Source organism: Semicossyphus pulcher, unplaced genomic scaffold (genome assembly GCF_022749685.1).
Source record: "Semicossyphus pulcher isolate SPU_LCO1_2020_fin unplaced genomic scaffold, fSemPul1.0.p SCAF_3, whole genome shotgun sequence".
Classification (NCBI taxonomy): Eukaryota; Metazoa; Chordata; class Actinopteri; order Labriformes; family Labridae; genus Semicossyphus; species Semicossyphus pulcher.
In genome coordinates, this window is record NW_027211704.1 from 17,704,884 (window position 1) to 17,728,010 (window position 23,127).

General features: G+C 39.1%; 1 protein-coding gene across 14 annotated transcripts; it reads right to left on the bottom strand.

The window, feature by feature from the left end:
• Window positions 1-906: 906 nt before the first annotated feature.
• Window positions 907-22,772, bottom strand: znf740a (zinc finger protein 740a). 14 transcript variants are annotated; one of them, XM_069677488.1, is made up of 21 exons: window positions 22,683-22,772; window positions 20,044-20,206; window positions 19,665-19,847; window positions 19,000-19,146; window positions 18,182-18,302; window positions 17,856-17,939; window positions 15,861-15,944; window positions 14,160-14,243; window positions 13,670-13,753; window positions 13,173-13,256; window positions 12,753-12,836; window positions 12,091-12,174; window positions 10,586-10,669; window positions 10,134-10,217; window positions 9,679-9,762; window positions 9,149-9,232; window positions 7,293-7,376; window positions 6,802-6,885; window positions 5,017-5,100; window positions 4,487-4,605; window positions 907-4,166 (listed from the first exon to the last, which is right to left on the bottom strand). In XM_069677488.1, exons 2-21 carry the CDS (start codon window positions 20,086-20,088, stop codon window positions 3,993-3,995), a joined length of 1,965 nt encoding a protein of 654 aa, XP_069533589.1. In that variant the 5' UTR covers window positions 20,089-20,206; window positions 22,683-22,772; the 3' UTR covers window positions 907-3,992. The 14 variants fall into 14 exon arrangements, with proteins under 14 accessions (XP_069533589.1, XP_069533590.1, XP_069533587.1 ...); XM_069677489.1 differs by having other exon boundaries at window positions 19,030-19,146; window positions 22,666-22,738; XM_069677486.1 differs by having other exon boundaries at window positions 22,666-22,738.
• Window positions 22,773-23,127: the final 355 nt, after the last annotated feature.

Genomic DNA, 23,127 nt, shown 5'->3' on the forward strand with positions numbered 1-23,127 from the left:
TGTCAGAGTATCTTTATGAAACTATATAATTCTAAATATTTGATGATGTAACTAACAATAGATACAAGAATGGTAATTTTGGAATACAACTGCAAAATACAGATGGTGTGATGAAATGCAAGACTGCAGACAGACCATCACAAAACTGACATCTACCCACACAAGCATTCAGTACTATTAAAAACTATTAACCACCACGCAGGAGATTTCTGGGAGGGGGGGTAGAATGAAACTTAAGTATAAACCGTTAATAATAATAATAAACCGATATCATAATCCTAAATGTTTTCTCAGCGTATGAACACGAGTGATCATGCTTATGAGTCTTATTTGTGTCCCATTTACTCCGATGGAGACACAAGACTGTTGAAGTTGCTGCCACAGTGCAAAATGCATTTGTATCAACTGTTATTGGTATTTTTTTAAAGCTCCTGTGAGAATTTTTTGCTGGTTATGAAACAGACTGAAATAATTCTGATTACTTTATTTGTCCTAAGCAAACCAGACCATCATCAGTGACAAGATTGATTATTTCTATATAGTTATTTTTAATGCCTGAAACTGCTGGCGGGGGGGAAGGTTTCAGGAGAAGTGATTAACTGCATGTTGCCTTTTGTTTACATTCTCCAGGGTAAACATTTAAAGTGAGTGATACGTATGAATGTTAAAGAAAGCAGGATGAGATTTTTCAGAATAAGGACAAAATCAGCAAAGAGATAAGAGGTACGGCTTTGTCCACAGGGGTCACAAAAAAATCAACACAAACTGAAAGTTCCTCACAGCAGCTTTAAACACAATTTCTTGAATAAATGAAGTTATAAGTCAACTTTTTTCAAGCTGCAACTGGTGAAGCAGGATCTTACAAAATGAAATGAAGTCAACACATCCAGCCGTCGAACAGAGAAGTCCTTTACAAATGTTTTTATTTCAGCATAATAAGAAGCCTCTCCTCTGATTTTCATATACTTGAAACTAATTGGATCACAAGGGTACATATTAGTTAGCCCATTTTACAATAATCATTGTAACATTTTTTTAGGAAGTTATTCTTATGCACTCATTTTCCTACACAAAATAATCAATATCAAGATCCTATCTTAACTGAGGACCATAACTCTGCATGCAAGACTAATAAAGAAAACAACTAATCTGTGATAGCTACTGTTATGCTGTTGTTCATCTAATACCATTATCAATATAATTTACTACAAATACCAGGGACTTCGTAGAAGAAAGAAAACTTTTTCCTTGTGGTACTACTGCCTCTAATGTCAAAATTACCAAACATGGCGGGCTCTCGACTGTACTGATCCAAATTGTTCTGTTCGCCTTCCGTGTCAAGTTGAGGAGAAATAGGCTTTGTCTAAAACCTAAAATCTAGTACAGTCTGAAGGAAAAAAAATATCCATCTGTCTTTTTTTGTCTTTCTTTCCTTTCACTCCAGTGTTTACAATTTCATCAGAATAAAAAAGGTCCTTGAAACAATCATCAAAATGTGATGAGAAAATTTCCCAGACAAAGTAATCCTCGGATCTGTCTGAAAAAATTAAACCTCAATCTTATAAACAAATGATCTGAGACTCAAGGATTCTATTGCATTTAAACAATGAGATTGATAATACTAAAAAACAATAAATGACAAAAATGTATTAACAAGTGACGTTATCTATATACTGTATTGCCCTTTAGCCTTTTCAGTATGTACTCGTGCCCGCAGCTTCCCTTCCACAGATTAGAAATAATGTCTCCAGAGCTAATTGACACGTTTCTCAAACTTGGCCCTTTGGCTGCGGCTGGGTCTGACTCGATTTCATCACGTCAGTTCAAAATGAACCCTAACTCTGTACACGCTTGAACCGTAACTTTGCTTTGATATCAATGGACCATAAAAAGAATTCTTCCCAGTAACACTTTAGGTAAAATATCACATAACTCAGAAATTAGCTGCTTTTTTTGTATCAAACACAAACAAATGTCCATCAGAAATCAGATATTCCGTCTCCACATTGAGTCTGAAGCTTATCTAGACCTTTAAAAAAAACAAAAAAAACATGATGGTTTCAGCCATCTTTAGTTGCTGTAGCAAAGAACTTGATATATACACTTTACTAATCCTCTCACCCAGCACTGACGGAGCATCACTACCTCACCAGTCACACAAAGGATCAAGTTTGAGAAATGTCCCGGCGGGCAGCGAAGTGGCCCTGATCAACCGGCTCTGACCGTCAAAAGACTTTCACACAGTACGACCAAAGTTCATCATAGGTAAAAGAAATCGTTCGTTACAATATCATTTAGTACTACAATGATTATTTGTGTATCCGCACTCACTTAAGGCTAAACCCAATGACATGACAGACATCCATTATTACACACCAACCACATAATATCTGGATAAAAAGGCATTTGTTAGTGTGTAGTAGAGTCAAGCGTGTTGATTCTGCCGTGGCTGCGGTGATCAGCCAGAGCTCTGCAGTGAGAAGCGGTTTAACACGACCGACTTCTCACAAGGACCGTCGAACTCCCGGGGCCTCCTTTAAGGACTCTATAACTGTGTCACACTGTGATCAGTAACAACGACCCAGATTATGCATTTTCATCAAAACAACCGTATTAGTCTGTTTTAACTGAAGCCGTCCACATTCTGTAACCATGACAGCGTTCGGATATTAAAAAAAGTAACCATGATGATGAAAGGCTGTCTCGTCTTAGTAAATACTTTTGATCCACAAGAATAAACAGTTGAGAAAAAGGCAAATGAAATACAACAAAAAAAAACACACTAAGGCCACAAGATTTTGTATACCCCCACTAATCTCACACAGAATGTGAGAATCTGTACAAACAACATAATGGGAACAACACAAAGAGGCCAACCTGCACTGCTTTAGACCAGGATGTGTGGACAGAGTACAGGAGGTGTGTGTGTGTGTAAACTGCATTTATACACACAGCTGATTAGCTTGACTCTCAGTACGTGTGGGAGGACGACTTGCTCTGCAGCCGTCCTGTACCTTTTCCTGAGTCCTCAGCGTGTCACACACAACACAGAAGGTGAGACGCACAGGTGATGCTCCTGCGGCTCAAACCTTCATGTCCGACACGGAGCCACTCTACTGCGGGTTCTCATCATCCACTTCCTGGAAGTCCTGGTTTACAGTTTGATATTAGTCTTTTTTAATAAACACACAAAGTCACTCAGGTTTCCTCTGGATGTAACCGGAACAGTGGCAAGAAACCGTATCTGAAAGCATTTCTAATTATATGTTTCCTTTTAGCCCATTTTGTACATAAAAAAAATCACCACTCAAGTCGCAAAAATTATAAACATTTTGAGTTATTTACAGACAATAATCACTGACTGTATGTCCCGTGATGAAGTCAGAGAAACCTCGTTGTTTGAATTCGTATAAAGACCAGATTCTGTAAGTCAAGTCTAAGAAAGCTCGACGCTGTTAGCTTCAAATGAAAGCAACATCTGGTCCACGTGAGACGTTCATAGAGTGGTTTCTCTGTTAAACATGAAAGTAAGTGACAATCCTTTAGAGTCAAAATGGGCCACCTCAGAAAACAATTAGAAACAAGCTCAAGTACGTTTTTCTCACCACTTCGTCCCATTTTGTTGCCAACACATCAGGATAAACAATACCCACTGCCCCTCCCGAGTACCACCGAATGGAGATATATCTGAACAACAATAAAAACTTCTTTTTTTTTTTTTTGCAAAAATCAAATAGATTAAGTACAAAACAGGACCACTGTTCATCACAGAAAAGTCTCGTCTTTAAAAAAACTGGGAGAAAAAGTAAACACAGTAAAAAGTCAACAAAACAAGAACACAAATGTCCCTCTGTCATTAGTAAATCCCGAGAGCGGAGCTGCGAGCTCAGCCTGCGCTAGAGTGTGGCGTCACTCCGCACAGAGCTGAGAAGAAGAAACCCTGTGGCTCGTCCCGTCTCCGGCGGCGTTGTGGATGAAGGGAAGGTGGAATGTCAGACCGCCAGCCGGCCCGGAGGGGGGTGCAGGGGACTCCAGGTTGGGGGTGCGGGTGGGGGTTCTTGGGGGTATGGGCGTGGTTCGCAGCACGGCTGGTTCTCTACTTTGGCTACGCTGCGACCCTGGCACAACCGCCGATGCCGCAACAGCCGGTCTGTCCGTGAAAAGTTCTTTGAACACAAATTGGACATGATGTGAATTCAATGTGTTCTGTAGCTTTACATCCAAATGCAACATTCAAAGATGACCTATTCCTTGGACTCCACAAGACTACATGTGCATTATTTATAATTGCTGTATCTTATACTGGCCCTTTATGGTTGATCAAGCAAGCAAAACAAGCCTTTATAGCTCCTGTTTCTTTAATAGCAGAGAATACTGTAATTTGAGAGGCTTCTAGCACAGCATAAAGAAAGGCATTATAGTCCCCTTTAAATAATACACAAGTATTTTATTATGGTCCCCTTGATTTGTTCACATTGATACATACCTGCTGGCACCGTTCACACTGGTAAGGCTTCTCCCCACTGTGGACACGCTTGTGTCTCTCCAGGTGGTAGCGCTGGATAAACCTCATATCACACATGTCACAAGCAAATGGCTTCTCTCCTAAAAGAGCACACAAATACACAGTCAATGCATCAATTTTAGCGTCTTGTACAAACATACTGAGTGCAATATTTATTGACTTATCATAATTTGCAAACTATATTTCCAACACTTACAAACAGTTGGAAAAAAAACTGCCCTATCAGTAGATTTAAACAGTGTAAATTGATGTTCTAAAAGGCCTCGTCATCAACTCATTATGTGCAGATCAGAGTGGAATTTCTTGTTTTCGTGGCCCAGATCTACGAAGCATAGTGACCCCAAAAAACTGGGGCGAGTATTTTGAGGCTGGTTCAACATCCCATCAAATGACTTGACAATCCAAACTCGAGTTTGTTGTGACCCCGTTCTGCGGCAAGCGCCAGAGCCTCCTTCAGTAACAAGGGTACGCAGTAATAAAGGAGCGCATACCCGTATGAGTGAGGCTGTGTCTCTCCAGGTGGTTACGCTGAATAAACCTCATGTCACACATGGAACAAGCATACGGCTTCACCCCTACACACACAGAGCAATATATTAGCCCTGCCACCCACAAGTACAAGAAACACAAATTACAAGCTCAAGCTAACACTGACATCCTGGCAGAGAGAAAAGCTCATCATGTCTTAGTCTATAATGTGCTTTTTTAGAAAATATGTTGTAATGTTGTCATGCAACCACAAGTGTAACTGTGAGTAAAGTTCTGTGAGATATTAACACAATTTGGAGCTAAATGTTTTGCTGAATTACCAGGATCTGTGAGATGTGCTGTGTGTGATTTAATCACTGTATTTGTGTCTAAATGTACATCATTAACATCCTCACTGTACGCAGCAAAACGAGACCATTTCAGCATCCTCTCACTAGATTTACATCACAAAAGACAAATCATTAATTTTCATTTTAAAACAGACGTCATTGCAAATCTTTAATTTTGAATTTGACATGTAATTACTGAATAATAATTTATTTCCCCCCTGTCAAAATCCTGTATAAAGATAAAATATGTAACGCTTCAATCATCCACAAAATGAGGGTATTTATGGTGTTATTTGGGAGTTCTGTGTTGATCTGCAGATAAAATGTAATAGCCCATTCAGATTCAGAATCACTGTCGTAGATGTTGGTTTTAAAGAAGCTGTTTTTGTTTTAAAAGTAGAAGGATTGTGCACCCGTTTAGTTTTGTGCTTTTCAGTTATGCCTATTCACTTTTTGCCTATTAGTTATTGCACTTTTGTGTGCATGAAACAAAAGACAGAATATGCAGTCCCAAAGTTACATGAGCAAACAGGCTGAAAAGGTGTTTTTTTTTTGCCTTTAATGTACTTGTTTTTTCCCCCCCGCTTCATTTCTTACTTGTTTTACCGGTTCTTGAATTGCCCTCCAGAATTAAACACTAAAACAACTTCAAACTACCAGTGAAAAACAAAAAAAAAAGCCTTTGCAGACTTTAGACCTGACACTTGCTCAACAAAGAACTGAATCTAACGTTACAGAGTATAAACCACAATATTGGCCTAAAGGGCATTACATTTCATTTATTTTTTTACACATCATTTAAAAAAATCTCTTGAGGATGATGTCCCTCGCCAGGGGTTTAACAATCCAAATGATAACAGATGTAGTTTGACGATGTCCTGAGGTAGCACGGGATCTTGGGAGTTGTCTTCATTGCTAAACAAGCACCAATGCTGATGAGAAACTTTTTGACGTGACTAACACAAAAATCATGTTCATGGATGAGGTAATGTTTTATTCACTTTATGTTCAGTCACATTTTTCCACTTTACGTCACCGCGTTCTATTAAGAGAACTAGCTAAATATACGTTAGCTAACGTGAACACAAGAGACCAAACTAAACACACAATTACATTGATTAAAATGACAGAATAACGGAACTAAAAACTTGATATATTTCATAGGTCTAATGTGCAAATGTTAGATTATATTTTTTACCAGTGGAGGTGTAAACGTCAAATCTTCACACACACTGCCAACAATTCTGGAGGGCAAGATTTCATGTCTGCTAAATAACCTCACCTAGTTTTGAATAACAAAAACTTGACATAAAGAGTAAACACTAGTAATTAAACTAACAGCCAACAGCAGCTAACCGGAGCACCTACAACAGCGTACGTGATGATAATAATGGTAAAAACACCAACGTATGTATAAAGATCTATGTAATGTGAAAGGGCAGGTGCACGGACCCATACCCGTATGAGTGAGGCTGTGTCTCGCCAGGTGGTAACGCTGAACAAACCTCATGTCACACATGGTGCAAGCAAAAGGTTTCACACCTAAACGCAGAGCATCATTACATTATTTTCAGGACTATTCATTTCTGCGTCACAATCTTATCATCAGTAATGTACTTTAAACATCTAGTTGGAATTGATGGGTTGTTAACCACTTTTCTCTTGCTATGTTAGTTTTTAAAAATCCAATTTTAAATACATCAAACTGTATCGATCCAATTTCAGATCCACAACTTAACACATCACATGAGCTGATGATGTCACAGTCCTGTATTCATTTACATGTAAAGACTTGCTTTAATGTGACATTTACCCTCATAATACAGACTAGCTTAATAAAGAAAATGTTACATGTACAGAACAGCTGCCTCACAGAACAGACCCTGAATCTAGCATAATGTCAGTACAGTCTGATCTCAGTGACATGGGTACGGTGGGCGGGCGCATACCCATATGAGTGAGGCTGTGTCTCGCCAGGTGGTAGCGCTGAAAAAACCTCTTGTCACACATGGTGCAAGCATAAGGTTTCACACCTAAATGCAAAGTAGCAATATTATATTACTTTTCCTATAATTTCTTTAAAGAAATAAACCTAAGCTATTGGTTATTAACCACACATTGCCAATTCATGCAAAAACAAGATGTGTCAAATGTTGTCTTTTTTTTTTAAATCAGAAAATAGAACTACATAACAGGCTGTTTAGCTAAATCACCAATCAAAATGAGTAGCCATTATTATTGTTACAGTAACAGTTTCAGTTAGGGAGTATAGCAAACATACATTTACTTTTGAGTGCCTCATGTTAATAGCCAAGTTGAGTTATGCTAACATTAAAGGGGGGGTATGATGCTAATCTAAAGCATATTTCACTCTGTGATACCTGTGCAGTAGCTTAGCATAATTTATTCATACAGCCTCTGCCTGAAACGACTCAGTCAGCTCTGTCCCTTTAAGAAACCCCGCCCCTACTAGCCCACTTTCTTCTGATTGGCCAGCTCTCCGAAGCCTGCTGAGGCTGAACTTTGTGACGTCTTTGAAACTTCACCCACGTTTAGTATGGACATCCAACATTGTAACATTATATATATATGTTTAAATGTAAAACAGCATGATACCCCCTCTTTAAAGTATTTTGATTTGCCTGTGCCCTTAAAAAGTCCCTCTTAAAAGGTATAATAAGTAGGATTTTCCTAGAAAAATTAAATATAGACTTTTACAAATATAATATAATATATATACTTATGGGCCTCTATACATGTGTGTTGGTGAGAGTGTGTGCAGACCCTTGTGAGACCCTTCCCTCTGCGTCTATTCTGTTGTTTTGCTTTGCACGGGATGTTTTCAGGAGGGGCGCTGTTGTTTTCCATGAGCCAATAGGTAGCGTATAGGTGAGTGTGGGAGTTCAAATTAGCAACTGGGCCCCATTCAGATGGCGAACATGGCGAAAGAGCGATGCAGAGTTGGCCTTAAACGGATAGGACAAGCTAACCGGCGATTAGCATGCTAGCGCAACTGTAACCAGCGGTTAGTAAACTAGCGCAACGGTAACCGGCGGTTCGCATACTAGCGCAACGGTAACATGCGGTTAGCATGCTAGCGCAACGGTAACCGTGATGCTGTAGGTGTTAGCTCGGCGGGGTGGGCGTGTTCTCGCAAGAGAGAGAGAGAGTGAGAGTGAGCTTCTGGTGACGAAGAGCCCAGGAGGAGGGGCCCAGTTTGAATGTGTTGTTGACAAAATGCAAGGAAAAATCCTACTCATTATACCTTTAAGTAATTGAGCCTTTAACCACTTGTGATCATGCCTTTTAGAGACGGGCTTATGACTCTGATTTTAAGTGCCTTATTCTTTCAGCTTATTCTCATTATAAGGACACATGTCCCAGAGGCATCTTTTATTATTCTTCTAAGTGCCTTAATATAATGAGAATGAAGATAAGAGGAATATAAAAACATTATATACCAGGGGTGGCCAACCCTGCTCCTGGAGAGCTACCCTCCTGCATGTTTTAGGTTTCTCCGTACTCTAACACACCTGATTCGAATGTTTCGCTCGTTACCAATCCCCTGAGACGCTTCAGTTGGTTGATAACGAGCAGATCATTTAAATCAGGTGTGCGGTGCGGAGAAACCTAAAACATGCAGGAAGGTAGCTCTCCAGGAGCAGGGTTGGCCACCCCTGGTGTATAGCTACCATTCTGACCATTTGGGATCAAAGATATCTGTGTTAAAGGCTGCTCAAATTACCACAAGACTATGGGATAATGAACTACACAATGTGAGAAGGGCAGGTGCACTGACGCGTACCCGTATGAGTGAGGCTGTGTCTCGCCAGGTGGTAACGCTGAACAAACCTCATGTCACACATGGTACAAGCAAAAGGTTTCACACCTAAACGCAGAGCATTGAGGTATTATTTTCAGACGTTTGTTTGTGTTCACAATCCATCAATAAGCAATGTAATACACAGTCTATTCAGAATTGATGGGTTGTTAACCACTTTATTCTACTGTTTGGATTTGTCCTTCTTTGGGGAAATGAATCATTGGACTAATGGTTGTTTATGTCAAGATCCAATGCAGTATACATCCAACTGTGTGAACCAAATCTCAAATCCACAACTTAACACATCACATGAGCTGATGATGTTGCAGTCCTGTGTTTCTTTACACATTAACATTTGCTTTAATGGAATATGTATTTACACACATAATGTAGGTTGGGTTCCATTGATCAGTTTGAGAGAATACTGAAAACTAGCTTAGGTTGTTTGCTCTGATATAATATGTCAGTACAGTCTGATCTCAGTGACATGGGTACGGTGGGCGGGCGCATACCCATATGAGTGAGGCTGTGTCTCGCCAGGTGGTAGCGCTGAAAAAACCTCTTGTCACACATGGTGCAAGCATAAGGTTTCACACCTAAATGCAAAGTAGCAATATTATATTACCTTATTGCCTCACTTTCAATTACTTTCAAATTTAGATAATTAAAATCTACTCAATTGGTTATTAACCACACAATCGCCAATTCATGCAAAAACACAAAACTTTTTCCCAAATCATTTTTTATAAAGACTACATATATCCATTTTGTTGTGTTGTGGTTACAAACATACAAAAACAAAATAGTGAATTACATTTATCCTGTTCATCTGATAATGCTTAACAGAAGTAGACTAGGTGTCCAAAGTGACATTTCTTTTACATGTAACACACGTTTATGTCTGAGGTTAAATGTGCACACTGATTTCTAACACTGAATGTCATGGGCTCGGTGCACGGACCCATACCCGTATGAGTGAGGCTGTGTCTCGCCAGGTGGTAACGCTGAAAAAACTTCATGTCACACATGGTGCAAGCGTAAGGTTTCACACCTAAACGCAGAGCATCAAGACAATTATTTTTGTGTCTCTGCCACCAAGAGAAAACAGACAAATCTGTAATTTATAATTAAGCGTACTGATCTGGACTAAATTGATATCTGTGGTTAATAACCAATGTCATACCCTAAATGTAAAAAAGGGCACAATATGATATAATAATATGCTTGTTTCAAATTACCTAATTCACAGATGGGATCTAAAATCCACTTACACAACACAACACATGAGATGATGATGTCATCTATTTGTATCACACTTGAATAATATGTGTAAAAATACAGATGTTTTTGACTAGATCAAGCATACAGATGTTGCAGCAACCTAATCTTAAGACTGGGTTAAGATTGGCAGACGCATACCCATATGAGTGAGGCTGTGTCTCGCCAGGTGGTAGCGCTGAAAAAACCTCTTGTCACACATGGTGCAAGCGTACGGCTTCACCCCTATACACACAAAGTACCAACTTTAGCACAAAACACTCAACTGCCAAAAATGATCGATGTTAAACTTTACTAATTGCTTAGTAAAGTTTGGTTGCACTCATCAGCGCTTTGTTTGCACTGGAAATTCCAGCATGCTTCAAGAAAATCTGCTATTCCAATTGGAAGTGATGTTTTACGTCTGTGAAGTGAACTTCTGAAGGTCTAAGGCTAAAGATTCAATTAGAAGAATTGAGGGGTAATAAATATACATTGTGTAGACAGCTAAATTAACTTATCATCAAACCTACAAACTACCAAACATCCAGACAATTAAGGCGAAAATCCTTTTTGGGCAACTAGCTTTATAAAATATTTCACGCTATGCCAATAGGTGCTCGTCCTCATTTAATTTCAACATAATGCAAACCGATTTCCAGGCGAGGTTTTCAAGCTTACGACTGTATTTTTGTCACGCTGATTGCAGAAGTCAGACAATTTTAGGCAGTTGGGGAAACAACTTTGTACAGCACATGAAGATTGGACATTTGTTTGCACAGCAACTTTTGTGAGTTATCTGCTAACAAAGAAAACTGCTCTGACAATCATCACACAGAACCTAGCTTGTGTTTTAAGCTTTTCCATAAAACCTGTTTTAGAATGAGACTAAACTATTCCTAACAGAGGATCACATGTTATTTCCTCACCATTACTTTGAATGTGAAATGACACGTCTACACAGTGTGAGCGGTCAGCTCAATAAATGACGGTGGCAATTTTAGCCTTGTTATGAATGATGCGCCATTAAATCAACTAAGACCCTACAGGTCTCAGCGCCACAACATAAAGCTGCTTCATAGTAACACCAACATATTTATTTTAGCATTTCTGAAATCTATGTGACAATCTTTCCTCGCTCGGCTCTCATGTGTATAATAATGAGACTTTATGAATACTTTTCAACTGTCCTGCTCAATTTGATTTCTAACACTTTGAGTCTGACAGCCAAAAACTCTGCTAAACTTGAGATTTTAATGCCTATGAAATCTTTCTTGTGCACTTCTCAGCTATTATGGAATGTAACTATTTATGAAAAAGTATGTGAGAATTTTACATCTAGTCATGTTTGTGTACCAAAATAAATGTGTAAAAGTCATCCAAACCTTTTCACAAGACAGATTCTTTATTGCATCTAGCTTTTGTCCTGACAATTTCTACTTTTAGCTAAGTTGTCATTTCATATGCAAAGTATCGGCGGAAGTGTTTCTATGCCAGCACTTTTGAAGCTCCTTGTAGATAACACGTTTAACATTAGCACTTCTCAATAAAGTGACAGAAAGCAAGACAAACTCGAGTTTGAAGCAGCCATAGAAACATTATGTGGAGCGCATGCACGACCCAAGTCAGGGAAAGAGAGGGTCAAAGTTCAAAAGAAGAGGACGTACCCGTATGAGTAAGACTGTGTCTCTCCAGCTGGTATCGCTGTATGAACCTCATGTCACACATGGTACAAGCATACGGCTTCACCCCTAAACAGAGCGCAACAGTGTTAGATGCATTTCAATACACAGATGAACAATAGTACATTAAGATTTTAAGGTTGGTCATTTAAGCATGCTTTAGAAAAAAGAATCTATTAGAGACATTACACAAGAAGGGTCTGAAAACCTGCACATGTTAAGGTGCATCATCAAATCAGGAGACACAGTTCAATGTGCACCATTTAACCTTTTAGTCGGGCCAAACATAACTAACAAATAAGCCTCATTTCTCTACATATCAGACTATAAGCGTCTGCGTTTCAACCGCTTTTTGTGTAATGTGCCTTTTATAGAATATTCAACATAGTATTAACAACACACATGCATAGTACCTTCACAATGCTAAACACAAAACAAGATAACTGACAGAGAGTCACTTTTTCAGTGGACAGTTTTCCAACAAAGCCTACAAATTCTATTGAACATTTTAGAAGGGGAAATTTGTTTACCAACAATGGTTTTATCATGGTGTATATAGAAGGACTTATCAATTTAAAAAAAATCATGTGAAGGGTGTCTATATGGAACGTTTCACAGGAAAAGGGGAACAATGAATTCAAGCATACCAGTATGAGTGAGGCTGTGTCTTGCCAAATGGTAACGCTGGAAGAACCTCATGTCACACATGGAGCAAGCGTATGGCTTCACCCCTAAACGCATACAGTACCAAACTTTAGAAAAGTGTTCTCATGAACTATTTAAACACAATTATGTCATTGTACATACAGCAGTCAGTGTTATATTTTGTCTATGCAAACAACATTTCAACCCTAAAAGCAGTTAGCAAATACAATGAGTATACCAGAAGAGAAAAGAAAATAGTGCCTGAAATTTAACCGTTCACAGTCAAGAATATGGACTGAGTAGAACAAGTAATACATTTGGTTGTATCAGAGTACTCTCACAGGTAGGCTTTGCCTACACACAAGGGCAAACACGTACAACCCCTGATGCTGTTAAGTGAGAGGGATAATTAAAAGTTATACCCGTATGGGTGAGAGTGTGTCTTGCCAGGTGGTATCTCTGGAAAAATCTCATGTCACACATGGAGCAAGCATATGGCTTCACCCCTGCACACACAGAGCAAAATATTTTGTAAAAACAACACAATAAACTGAACAGGACACACTCACTTATATCATGTATCCAGACATGCCAAGAAGCAGAAGCACGAGTATCACCTAACACTACATTTCATCTTGTTTTGTGTCGATTTTAATGCCTACGTTTGTTGGAGATGCTAAAAACAAGTCTTAAGACAGTTAAGGTGCAATTTAAAGGCACTACATTGAAGTACCAATGGAGGTACTATATAATAACAGAATGCCTTAAGTACCAACTGAAATGTTCTCCTCTAGCATGCCCTAACTGTTAACAATGTTTGATGCTTATCAATATTTTACAAACCAGGTCAAAGTAGCATTACAAACAAGGGAAACTGGGTAATTGGGCTCAAATGGAGCAAAGAAGGGGGAACCCATACCCGTGTGAGTGAGGCTGTGTCTCGCCAAGTGGTAGCGTTGGAAAAATCTCATGTCACACATGGAGCAAGCGTATGGCTTCACCCCTACACACATAAAAAGTACGTAAATATAAGCTAGAAACAGGAAAACAAATTTAACACATAACTCTTCCCTTGTGATAGCTCTTCTTTTACTACTACCAGATTATCAATCATCAAAAAATTAAAGGTGATGTGCACAGAACAAAGATCATTCAGCATTCAGCTGAAGTCATGTATATTAAAGTGGCCCTATATGTATGCATGAATGTACTTCAAGAGCTAAGAATCATGTTTTATATGTAATCATCCTAATACATGTCTGGATACATCTTTAGGTTTCTGAATTAAAATATTTAAATCTGGTAGTCCTTTTGGATTCCCTCAATCTCTGTTTACACTGCTATGAGTAGGAAGGTCATCGCACTTTAAAACACCACCACCTAATGAGCTCGGGTAATCAGATGCATACCAGTATGAGTGAGGCTGTGTCTTGCCAGATGGTAACGTTGGAAGAACCTCATGTCACACATGGAGCAAGCGTACGGCTTCACCCCTACATACACAAAGTATCAACATATTAGCTAAGACGTTCCTCAGGCATCAAAGGAAAGCATGATTCACAGACATTTTATCACTGGGACCTGGCAAACATTACACATTCCAATCAAGCTTCATGCCAGTGGGTGATTTGTTTTACTTCTTATGAGCAAATGTGTCTTTTTTTTTCATGTAGAGCAGTTTTAAATAATCAAGAACATCAAACAAAAGCAGCAGCAAGACACAAGCCAGGCATGTGTAAAAAGTCAGCAGCAATGGCAAAGAAACGTCTATGACGGCGATCACACTGGCCAGCTGAAGCGGAAACATTGGCACACTTCTCCAGCCTTCATTATGTCAATTCTCAACAACATGTTTTTGCATTGTGTTGAGCATATGCGTTTTAACTTCATTCCATTTTAATCATCAATTTAATGAGCATGAAACTGCATGTTGCTTTGAGGTGTTAACAGGCTTCTAAACTGAAGATCTGCCTCAACTTCCAAAAGCTTCCAATCTGATCTCCGCCATACACTTACAGCTTTACATCTTTATAAGCAACTGTGCAACAATATAATGAAATACCAAATTTAAAAAAGCCAGACGATTAAAGCTAAGACATCTGAGCTGGGCAGCCATTACTCCGAATGTAAGTTAGGTGTGGACATCAAAGGACTATTCCCATAATATACCATGGCCTACAGCAACTTCAATATGGCTGCATCAGGGAGGAGCGCATTAACACAGACTTTTACCCACTGAAGAACATTTAATTAATGCTAATATTAACTTTCAGTAAAGATGTGCACAAGCAGATTTTATAAACACCTAAATTAGCTAGTCTTCTTAAAAAATGGTTTTAAAAAAATGTAATCTAATTTAATACAGGACGGTAACGAAAAATGTGTAGACATACATAACCTAGAAGCCTGTGTGATAGCTTAAAAGCTAGCTTTAGCTTGTCCACACTGCTAGAGTGATAAAGCATCAGAAACTACAACAGAGACTTTAGAAAATATAGTGCCAGAGAAATGCTGTTGAGCAGCAATGGTACAAGAGGGATAATACACTTTGAGGGGTCCACAGAAGCTATTTGAGTTTATGTTTACTTACATCTATTCAAACAGTTAATCACAATAAATAAGTTGATTATTTGACAAATGTTGCAATAGTTTGTCAACCCATTAAACAAAAGGGTTTTTATTTCTTATTGAAGGGCTTTTGTCTCACTCTGCATTATACTGGTTACATGATATTGTGAATATAACCACAGTGTCTGACAATTTCTATACGGTTACATTTTTTAAAGGACAAACAAGATTAAGGGGATCTGGGGCCATATCTATATAACCGAAAACAATGTTTTAGGTACGAACTCTTGCTGTCAAACCTCTGTATCAATAAGCGGTGGGTTTTTGTTCCCTCTGAACTGATCTTTTAGAAATGATGGCTTGTTATGGGGTAGTAAACCTACACACCTGCTTTAAACATTCTGTTGAACACTTATTAAAACCATTCAGTCCAACATGTTTGTTCTGAAGCTTTACTTGAATAAGAAATTAATAATGTCCATGAAACTACCTTACTTATAAGAGTTTTTAACTTGAACAGGGTACGGTAAAAGGACGCATACCCGTATGAGTGAGTCTGTGTCTCTCCAGGTGGTAACGCTGGAAAAACCTCATGTCACACATGGAACAAGCGTACGGCTTCACTCCTACACACACAGAGCATAACATTATTAGCTATTCAGTCTATTAAATAAAACGTGGAGGACAAAAATCACAAAATGTATTACTTTGAAAATAGAACAGATGCAGTGTTGCTACAAAGAGCAACATCTTATACTTAATCTATGTATATATGCTGCATGTTCATCGTTTGGTGAATACCTGGACGGTGTCACTGACTGGGAAAAGTTAGGCTGGAAGTTGACTTACCCACAGCATACTTCTTAAACAATGAAAAACAAAGAGTTTGTGTGAAAGGGTGCAACACACATGTTCTTAACTAAAATCTCCCTTCATACCAATCAATTAATAACATAGTCCTTTGATGTCCATGCAGTTATTCCACTGATAAAGTAACAATTACATACAAACATTAGTTTAATAAAAAAAACAAATCCTGTTTTTGCAGCCTGTGTTTGGAGGCTTTTACATACGCACACTGGGGTCCACAAGTTTGAGTCCACTTTCAAGTCCACTATCAAAAAGGCTTGTTTCAAGAATGACTGGTTGTAATCTTAAGAAAGATTATATTAGTTTTTCTAAGCTGTTTTAAATATATCTTATTTACCACTGACAAAATATATTCTATTTTATATTCTTTTTAGATCACAGAAATTCTGAATGAAAAGTCACAGGACAGTCTTTCAAAAGAAAACATGCTTTGTGTAAACCAACACTGGTGTTGTGAGTAGTGTGAAAGTTTCCCAGCATTAATCTGCGTCTAAAATAAAGGGTTTTATAGGAGCTGAATGCCGGTGAGTGGAGATGTTCCGATACCATTTTTGAGTATTGACCGATACAAAGTTTCCCTCTGATACTAAAACATGGACATAATATTGGAGGGAATAAACACTGATGGCTGTGGTTTTGCTAGCTTTGACTAACATTATGCTCTCTGCTAGCACCACACTGTTCTTGTTTGTTGTTATCACGCGATCATTTACCTGAAACCAGTTGATTTTGGGGGCTAATTGGTTATTGGATGAGAGCATTGACTGGCATACTCGCCAACACCTGATGCCACATTTAATCGGTATGTATCGGAACAACTCTACTGGAGAGATTCTCTCAAGTCAAATCATCCAAACAAGGGCAGTTCAAATCATAAAGCAGCCAGTGTGCATAAACAGACATGCTTTTGAATGGTCGATCAGCGTGGGTGATCACATGTAGTCTGTTGTACTTGTGCACATATCCAGCTGTTATATAGCATTGTCTTATTGTGCAGTGTGAGGTGTTTTACTGCGCAATTTGTAACAGAACATGCAGCAACTGCTAGATGGCAGAACACACAGGATTATAAGCCCAAGTGTAAATTACTCTTCTGAGTAACCACACCCTGTGAGGTTCAGTGTATCAAGCTTCTTACAAGACAGAACAGCATTTGCATCAACGAGGCAAATTCAAATCGACAGAGAGCATCCCATTTGACTTGTTAAAACCTTTTAACAACCAAGCAGCTCAAACAATAAGCCCCCAAAAGCAGCAGGGACCAAACAATGTCCAAGTATCACAGCTGAAGAAAGACCTCAACCCAACATTCCTACAGCTGATGTCAGTAATATGTAAGCTATCGTTAAGGCTAAAAGCGGATATTTAAAATGGAAAAACATTTTTTCCATCTTAAAATGATTAACAACAGTTTTTAATAGTGGACTCAGGACCATTGGACCCCACTGTACATCATCCTCCGTAAAATTTCCTGGTGTTTAAGGACCAATATGTAAAAGACAAATACTGTGCTGTATTTTAGGGGTGAACAGATTTTTGGGGGTGGCTTTGTTGGAAATTACTGTCCACAGACAAAATGAACCCTAAGCATCTGTCCATTGATCCAAGTGACGGACTACAGACGTAGTCCCATTTATGTAATATGGGTACGGTTAAAGGACGCATACCCGTGTGAATGAGGCTGTGTCTCTCCAGGTGGTAACGCTGAATAAACCTCATGTCACATACGGCACAAGCATACGGCTTCTCCCCTAAACCGAAGAGCACCAGTTTTAGTTCAAGTCCCCACAGATACCACCAATTAGCTGTGAGGCAAAAGCTATTACCAAACAAGGTTTTTAAGAAGGCCATTGCAAAACCTTACAGTTGCTGCACACTCCTAGATTCAGTCCAACTCAAGCTTTCAGGGCCTCTATCAACATATGATTCAAGTAATCAGGCATAAAAACATGGTATATCTGTAAGAGCGAGTTGTTCCAAGCGTGACCCATACCTGTGTGAATGAGGATATGTCTCTTCAGGTGGTACCCGCTCCTAAATGCTCCATAACAGTGATCACAAATAAAGTTTTTCTGCACTTTGGATGATGGGCCATTCTCATCTCCACCTGTGCCCTGATGAGGATAATAGAGAATAAAAGTTTAAAATTGGTTTCCAATGCCACACTAACAGTGCAATAATAGAAGACGATGATATAATGTATTTGATCAAGAAACAATGGTGCAGTCTGTCAAACATACCCACCCACAACTGCTGATGAAACCTGATGAAAATCTAGAATTCATGTCAAAGTTCAGGAAATGTAAAGCATTAAGCGTCTATCCAAATTTTCATGCATATTTTTACGTGTTTTTTCTCTTCCGTGTGGACACACAAGGAATAAAAGCTTGTTTTTTTTTTTACTACATGTAATTAACATTTGAATTGAGAAAATACCGCACAATCCCTTCCGATGGCCTAATGCCCTCATGTTACTGCTCCCCCTGTTATGCACACAACTGCAGTTATTGTGCTCCGCTTCACTCTGCTCCCCTCCCCCTCTTTCCTCTCTAGAGATCCTCCACCCCCTCCACATCTTCCCTCAACTCCTCCCCCCACCCCCACACAAACAAAAAGTGCACACATGAAAGCTCCAAGTCAGGCGCACTTGAATAAAGTTAAGTGTTTTTACAAAAACGTGTGGAAGCCGCTTGTAACTCATTTTTTTGTAACGAGCAAAAATGTTTTTTTTGAAAAAAAATTAAAAGAGGGGGAAAAAAATTAACATGCACAGCAGAGACCAATCCCTTTTTAGCGACCACAGCCACTGACCTTCCCTCCCCTTCCCTCTTGTTCTCTCACTTTACAGGGCGTTACTGATTTCCTGTTCTTTTTTTTCTGCTGCATGTCCTCATTGGCCCTCATGTCCTTCTCGTCCAGCAGGCGGGGAGCTTGGAATTCACCTTCCTTCCGGATAAGCTGCCGAGCAAGAAAAAGTCAATTATTTCTTAATTTTATTAACCTTTACACCTAAAAAAGATAATCTGAACATGACTCTAATTAATAATTTGAACTTATTTTATGTATTTTTTGATTGTGGAAGAAAGCCATCTTAAATTGTGTGCATTTTTAAATTGTGCTTCTCAATTCAATAAAACCACCAGAATTTTAAACAATATTAATAATGTTGATGGAAGATATATATAATGAATACACTGTCCTGTTAGGGCAAGGGTTTTCCATCTAAAATGTTTTTTATACACAAGAATATGCTTACATTACTTGCCCTTACATATAACCTGACACTCAATTCAATAACACTGCAATTCCTGAAAATGTCAGAACCTAACTGTCCTAAAACAGCCTTGAGATTGTCAGGAGTTCATGTGTTAAAGGAGCTTTGGACTCTTATTCATATTTATAAGTTGAAAATACTAAAACGAGTCATGTTGGGTGTAAAGTGTAATAAATCATGATGACAGGTTCAGGGTCCTAACCAGGGGCGGACAGCTCATTCCTGATGGGAGGATCATGTGACTCTGTGGAGCACGGTCAGGGCCCTCTCTCTGCGGTGGTCCATGGCCAAGTGGAGCCATCATTTTTTTGGGTGGAGCAGCCATGGAGCTGGCCTGCATCAGGGCCATGCTGGAGAGGACCGCTTCGCAGCCGAGCAGCCCCGCCTGGGAAGAAAGAGAATAAAGAGCAACACTTCACCAACCATACCCAAGATAGAAAAACAGTCAACAATGTGAAACTATCTGCATCTCAGACAACATGGCATGTGCCAAGCTAGTCTTCAACGACAACATCCTGAGTGACACAAGACTGCAAGTAAAGTTATTTGTAACCACTTTGGTGGTCTCAAAAAAAACAAACCCATTTCATATGGTCGCGGACTGAGCTGCTGGGCAGATGTGACATTGCTGTGGTGTATGTGAGCGCAGGGACAGGGGTGGGGACAAGGTCATCCAGAGATCCGTCAGTCAGGATGGTCGGGCTGGTGGGAAGCCACACCCACCTCACTCATCTAGCATTAAAACTGAGGAAGAGGAGGATGTGGATGAAACAGACAAACATTAAAATTACCACAGCATCACTCGCTGTCTTAATCATCACATTTTCCACTCCAGTTAGGATGGTAATCTTTCAAAATGACACTTAAACATCTCAAAACATGATACACACAAATATGATTGTTTAATGGCGCTGATGTGGCTACACCACTGGAAGCAACGGACGGACTTTCACAAATATCTGCTTCTGAAAAACCCCTACACATAAAAAAAGCTGTCCAAAATAAAGTTTTTGTTTGGACTACAGCTGAACATCCTACATATTTCAGGGCTGGGTGAAACACTGAAGAAAATATATTCAATTAAAATAAAAACAACAATGGGCAAAGGATCCCCTTCCATAAACATTAATAAGATCATAATGTTAGGTATGGAAAAAAGCCTGTCTAGGTACTGTTTAGCACATTGGACTGCAGATTTAATGTGAAATCACACATTAATAAAACTTTGCTGCATTACGTTCAATCAAGTCTATTTGTCACATTTAAAAAAAACAATAAAAACACAATCATAGTGACATGTAATACTAAATTACTTGTGGAGTCCATCTAAAGTTTTGTGTCCCAGCTCTGAAGTGTGCACTTCATGTACTAAATGCAGAACCACTGAAGCAGATGGAAGTACAATAAAACTTTGCTTTCTGAGATTGAATGATTATAAATTTACGACCCAGTTTCAAGATTCAGATCCAGATATAAGTAGCCCTACAACATACAATTGCTACATTAGTTACCTATCTTAACGCTTAATCCAAGTTACCTCACCAGTTAGCCATCAGTAAACTAACATTTTATCTGTTGTATGTAATTAAGAAAACAAGTAGAAAGATGCTGAAGACAAGTTTGGTCTGAGAGAAAGTAAAAATGAGAAAAGTATCAGGAGAAAAATCACTACTGCACAGCCAGACTACAGACTACAAAACATCAACACTTTTCAGAGTATTGTTGGTAAGACAAAATCTGAAATCACTTAGCCTGTATTAATGTGTTAAAGTGAAATCCAGAGCAATGTAAAATTGGTTTGATTCATACGTCTACATCTGTTGCTGTATAGCTGTTGCTGTACTCCTGCATGTGTACAGCGGTTTTGAAAGCATACTGAATATTACTAAATTGTGAACAAGTGTAAAAAAGTAAATATGGTGAGGTAGGAGGTATAAAACATTGTCTGCTTTTCGTCTGTTCCTGTTGTTTTTGTGGAAGTAACCGTATCCCATTCCTCATAATAATGTGTATAAACCATTAATATTTACTGGACAAATTGTAAGAAATTGTTACATTTCATATTTTTTTCCCTCTGTTTGGATTAATGGGAACACATTCAGAGGTATTAGCCTTACTAACGTGGAATAACGTTTTCTATGGGTGGGAGTGTTTATTTTTCTACATTGTTGAAGGGGACTGCCAAAGCTAACATTTAGTGCGTGGACTGTAAAAACATAGTTATACACCATTAAGCAGAGATTTTGGTCCAACCCCTCTTTACCTTTTAAATTACATCGTAGGTTTTGCATTTAGACATGGTGTTATAACAAGTAACGTTATGTTACGAGGAGGCCGTGAATGTGCTCAAAGAAACACTGCCCTGTCTTGTGATGACTCTTTGAGGTTTAAAGCTGCATTTTTATCGTTTGCTCTTTTCTCGAGCTGTGCCGAAAGTTAACTATTATACTTGTGTGCAATCATATAAGTTAACGGTAGCCCGATGGAGGCAGAGATATACTTATACGCTACAGTGCTTTTCATTCCCGTTGCTAGGCTAATGTTGCTATGAAAATAGACAGCTAGCGTAAAGCTAACATTGGCTAACGCTAATTAAAACACTACAATGTAAGGTTGTATAGTGTTAGTTGCGTTTCATTGGCTGTCGTCATGTTAGCTGCAAGCAGGGGAAATGCCAACATCGTAACATTAAGTTGTTTTAAAAATTATGACATTTTTCAGCTCTAACTGACATGGCCTTCTTACTACAGCCCAACCTAACGTTAGTTTTGCTGATGCTAACATCAGCTAGCCAGCAGCTAGCTGCTCGCTGGCGCCCTCGCCCACTTTAATGTTGGAAAATAGAGCATTTCTTAGCCCACCTGGTCATCGGTTTGATACACTAGCTGTACAACAGTATCTACTTTGCAGACTGGGCCAATAAATCTTTTTACTCTTTTAATACTAGAAGACGCACGCTTCACTCGTTGAAGACAAGATTGAACGATAAAGACAGTCGTGATGGCCGTCGCTGCCTCCCCCTCCCGATGATTAAGCTAACGTTTGTTAGCGAGCTAGCAGTCGCTTACATTGACGCTGAAATATTAGGTAAATCCATCTGCTGCCATTTCCGAGCATGAATATTTACAAGTCAAACAGCAGGATACTTCATGCACAGTCTAAATCCACCGAGCATCGAAGAAAATAAAAATGTATTTATCTACCTTTTGGCCTCACTCACCCGACGTTTTCAGGAGCGTCTAGTTTACAAACACAGGAAACGCCACAGGATGTGACCCACTCCCCCACACAGCAGCAGCACAGCCTCCTCCACCGGAGAGACAAGATTCATCTTCTTCTCAACTCCCCGTAAACAGAGAGCAGGGTCTCAAAGTGCGCACAAAATCTGTTTAGTAATTCATTTGATACTGTGGTGGATATTTGACGCTTTCTTAACGGTATATGTTGTTGTGCTGGAGCTGGCCTCTTGGTTAGGAGCATAGACAGTCATTGGTTAGGAGGCGCTTCAGACGACGACTGAAAAGACAAGACGCAGATGAAGAGGAAGGAGTGGACACTGTACAGACATGTACTGGTTTGCTCTGCCCTGTAGGGCTGAAGTGTCTCTGACCAAACAAATAACATGTATGAAGCTACTGACATCTATTATTGTCATCGCTTAATCC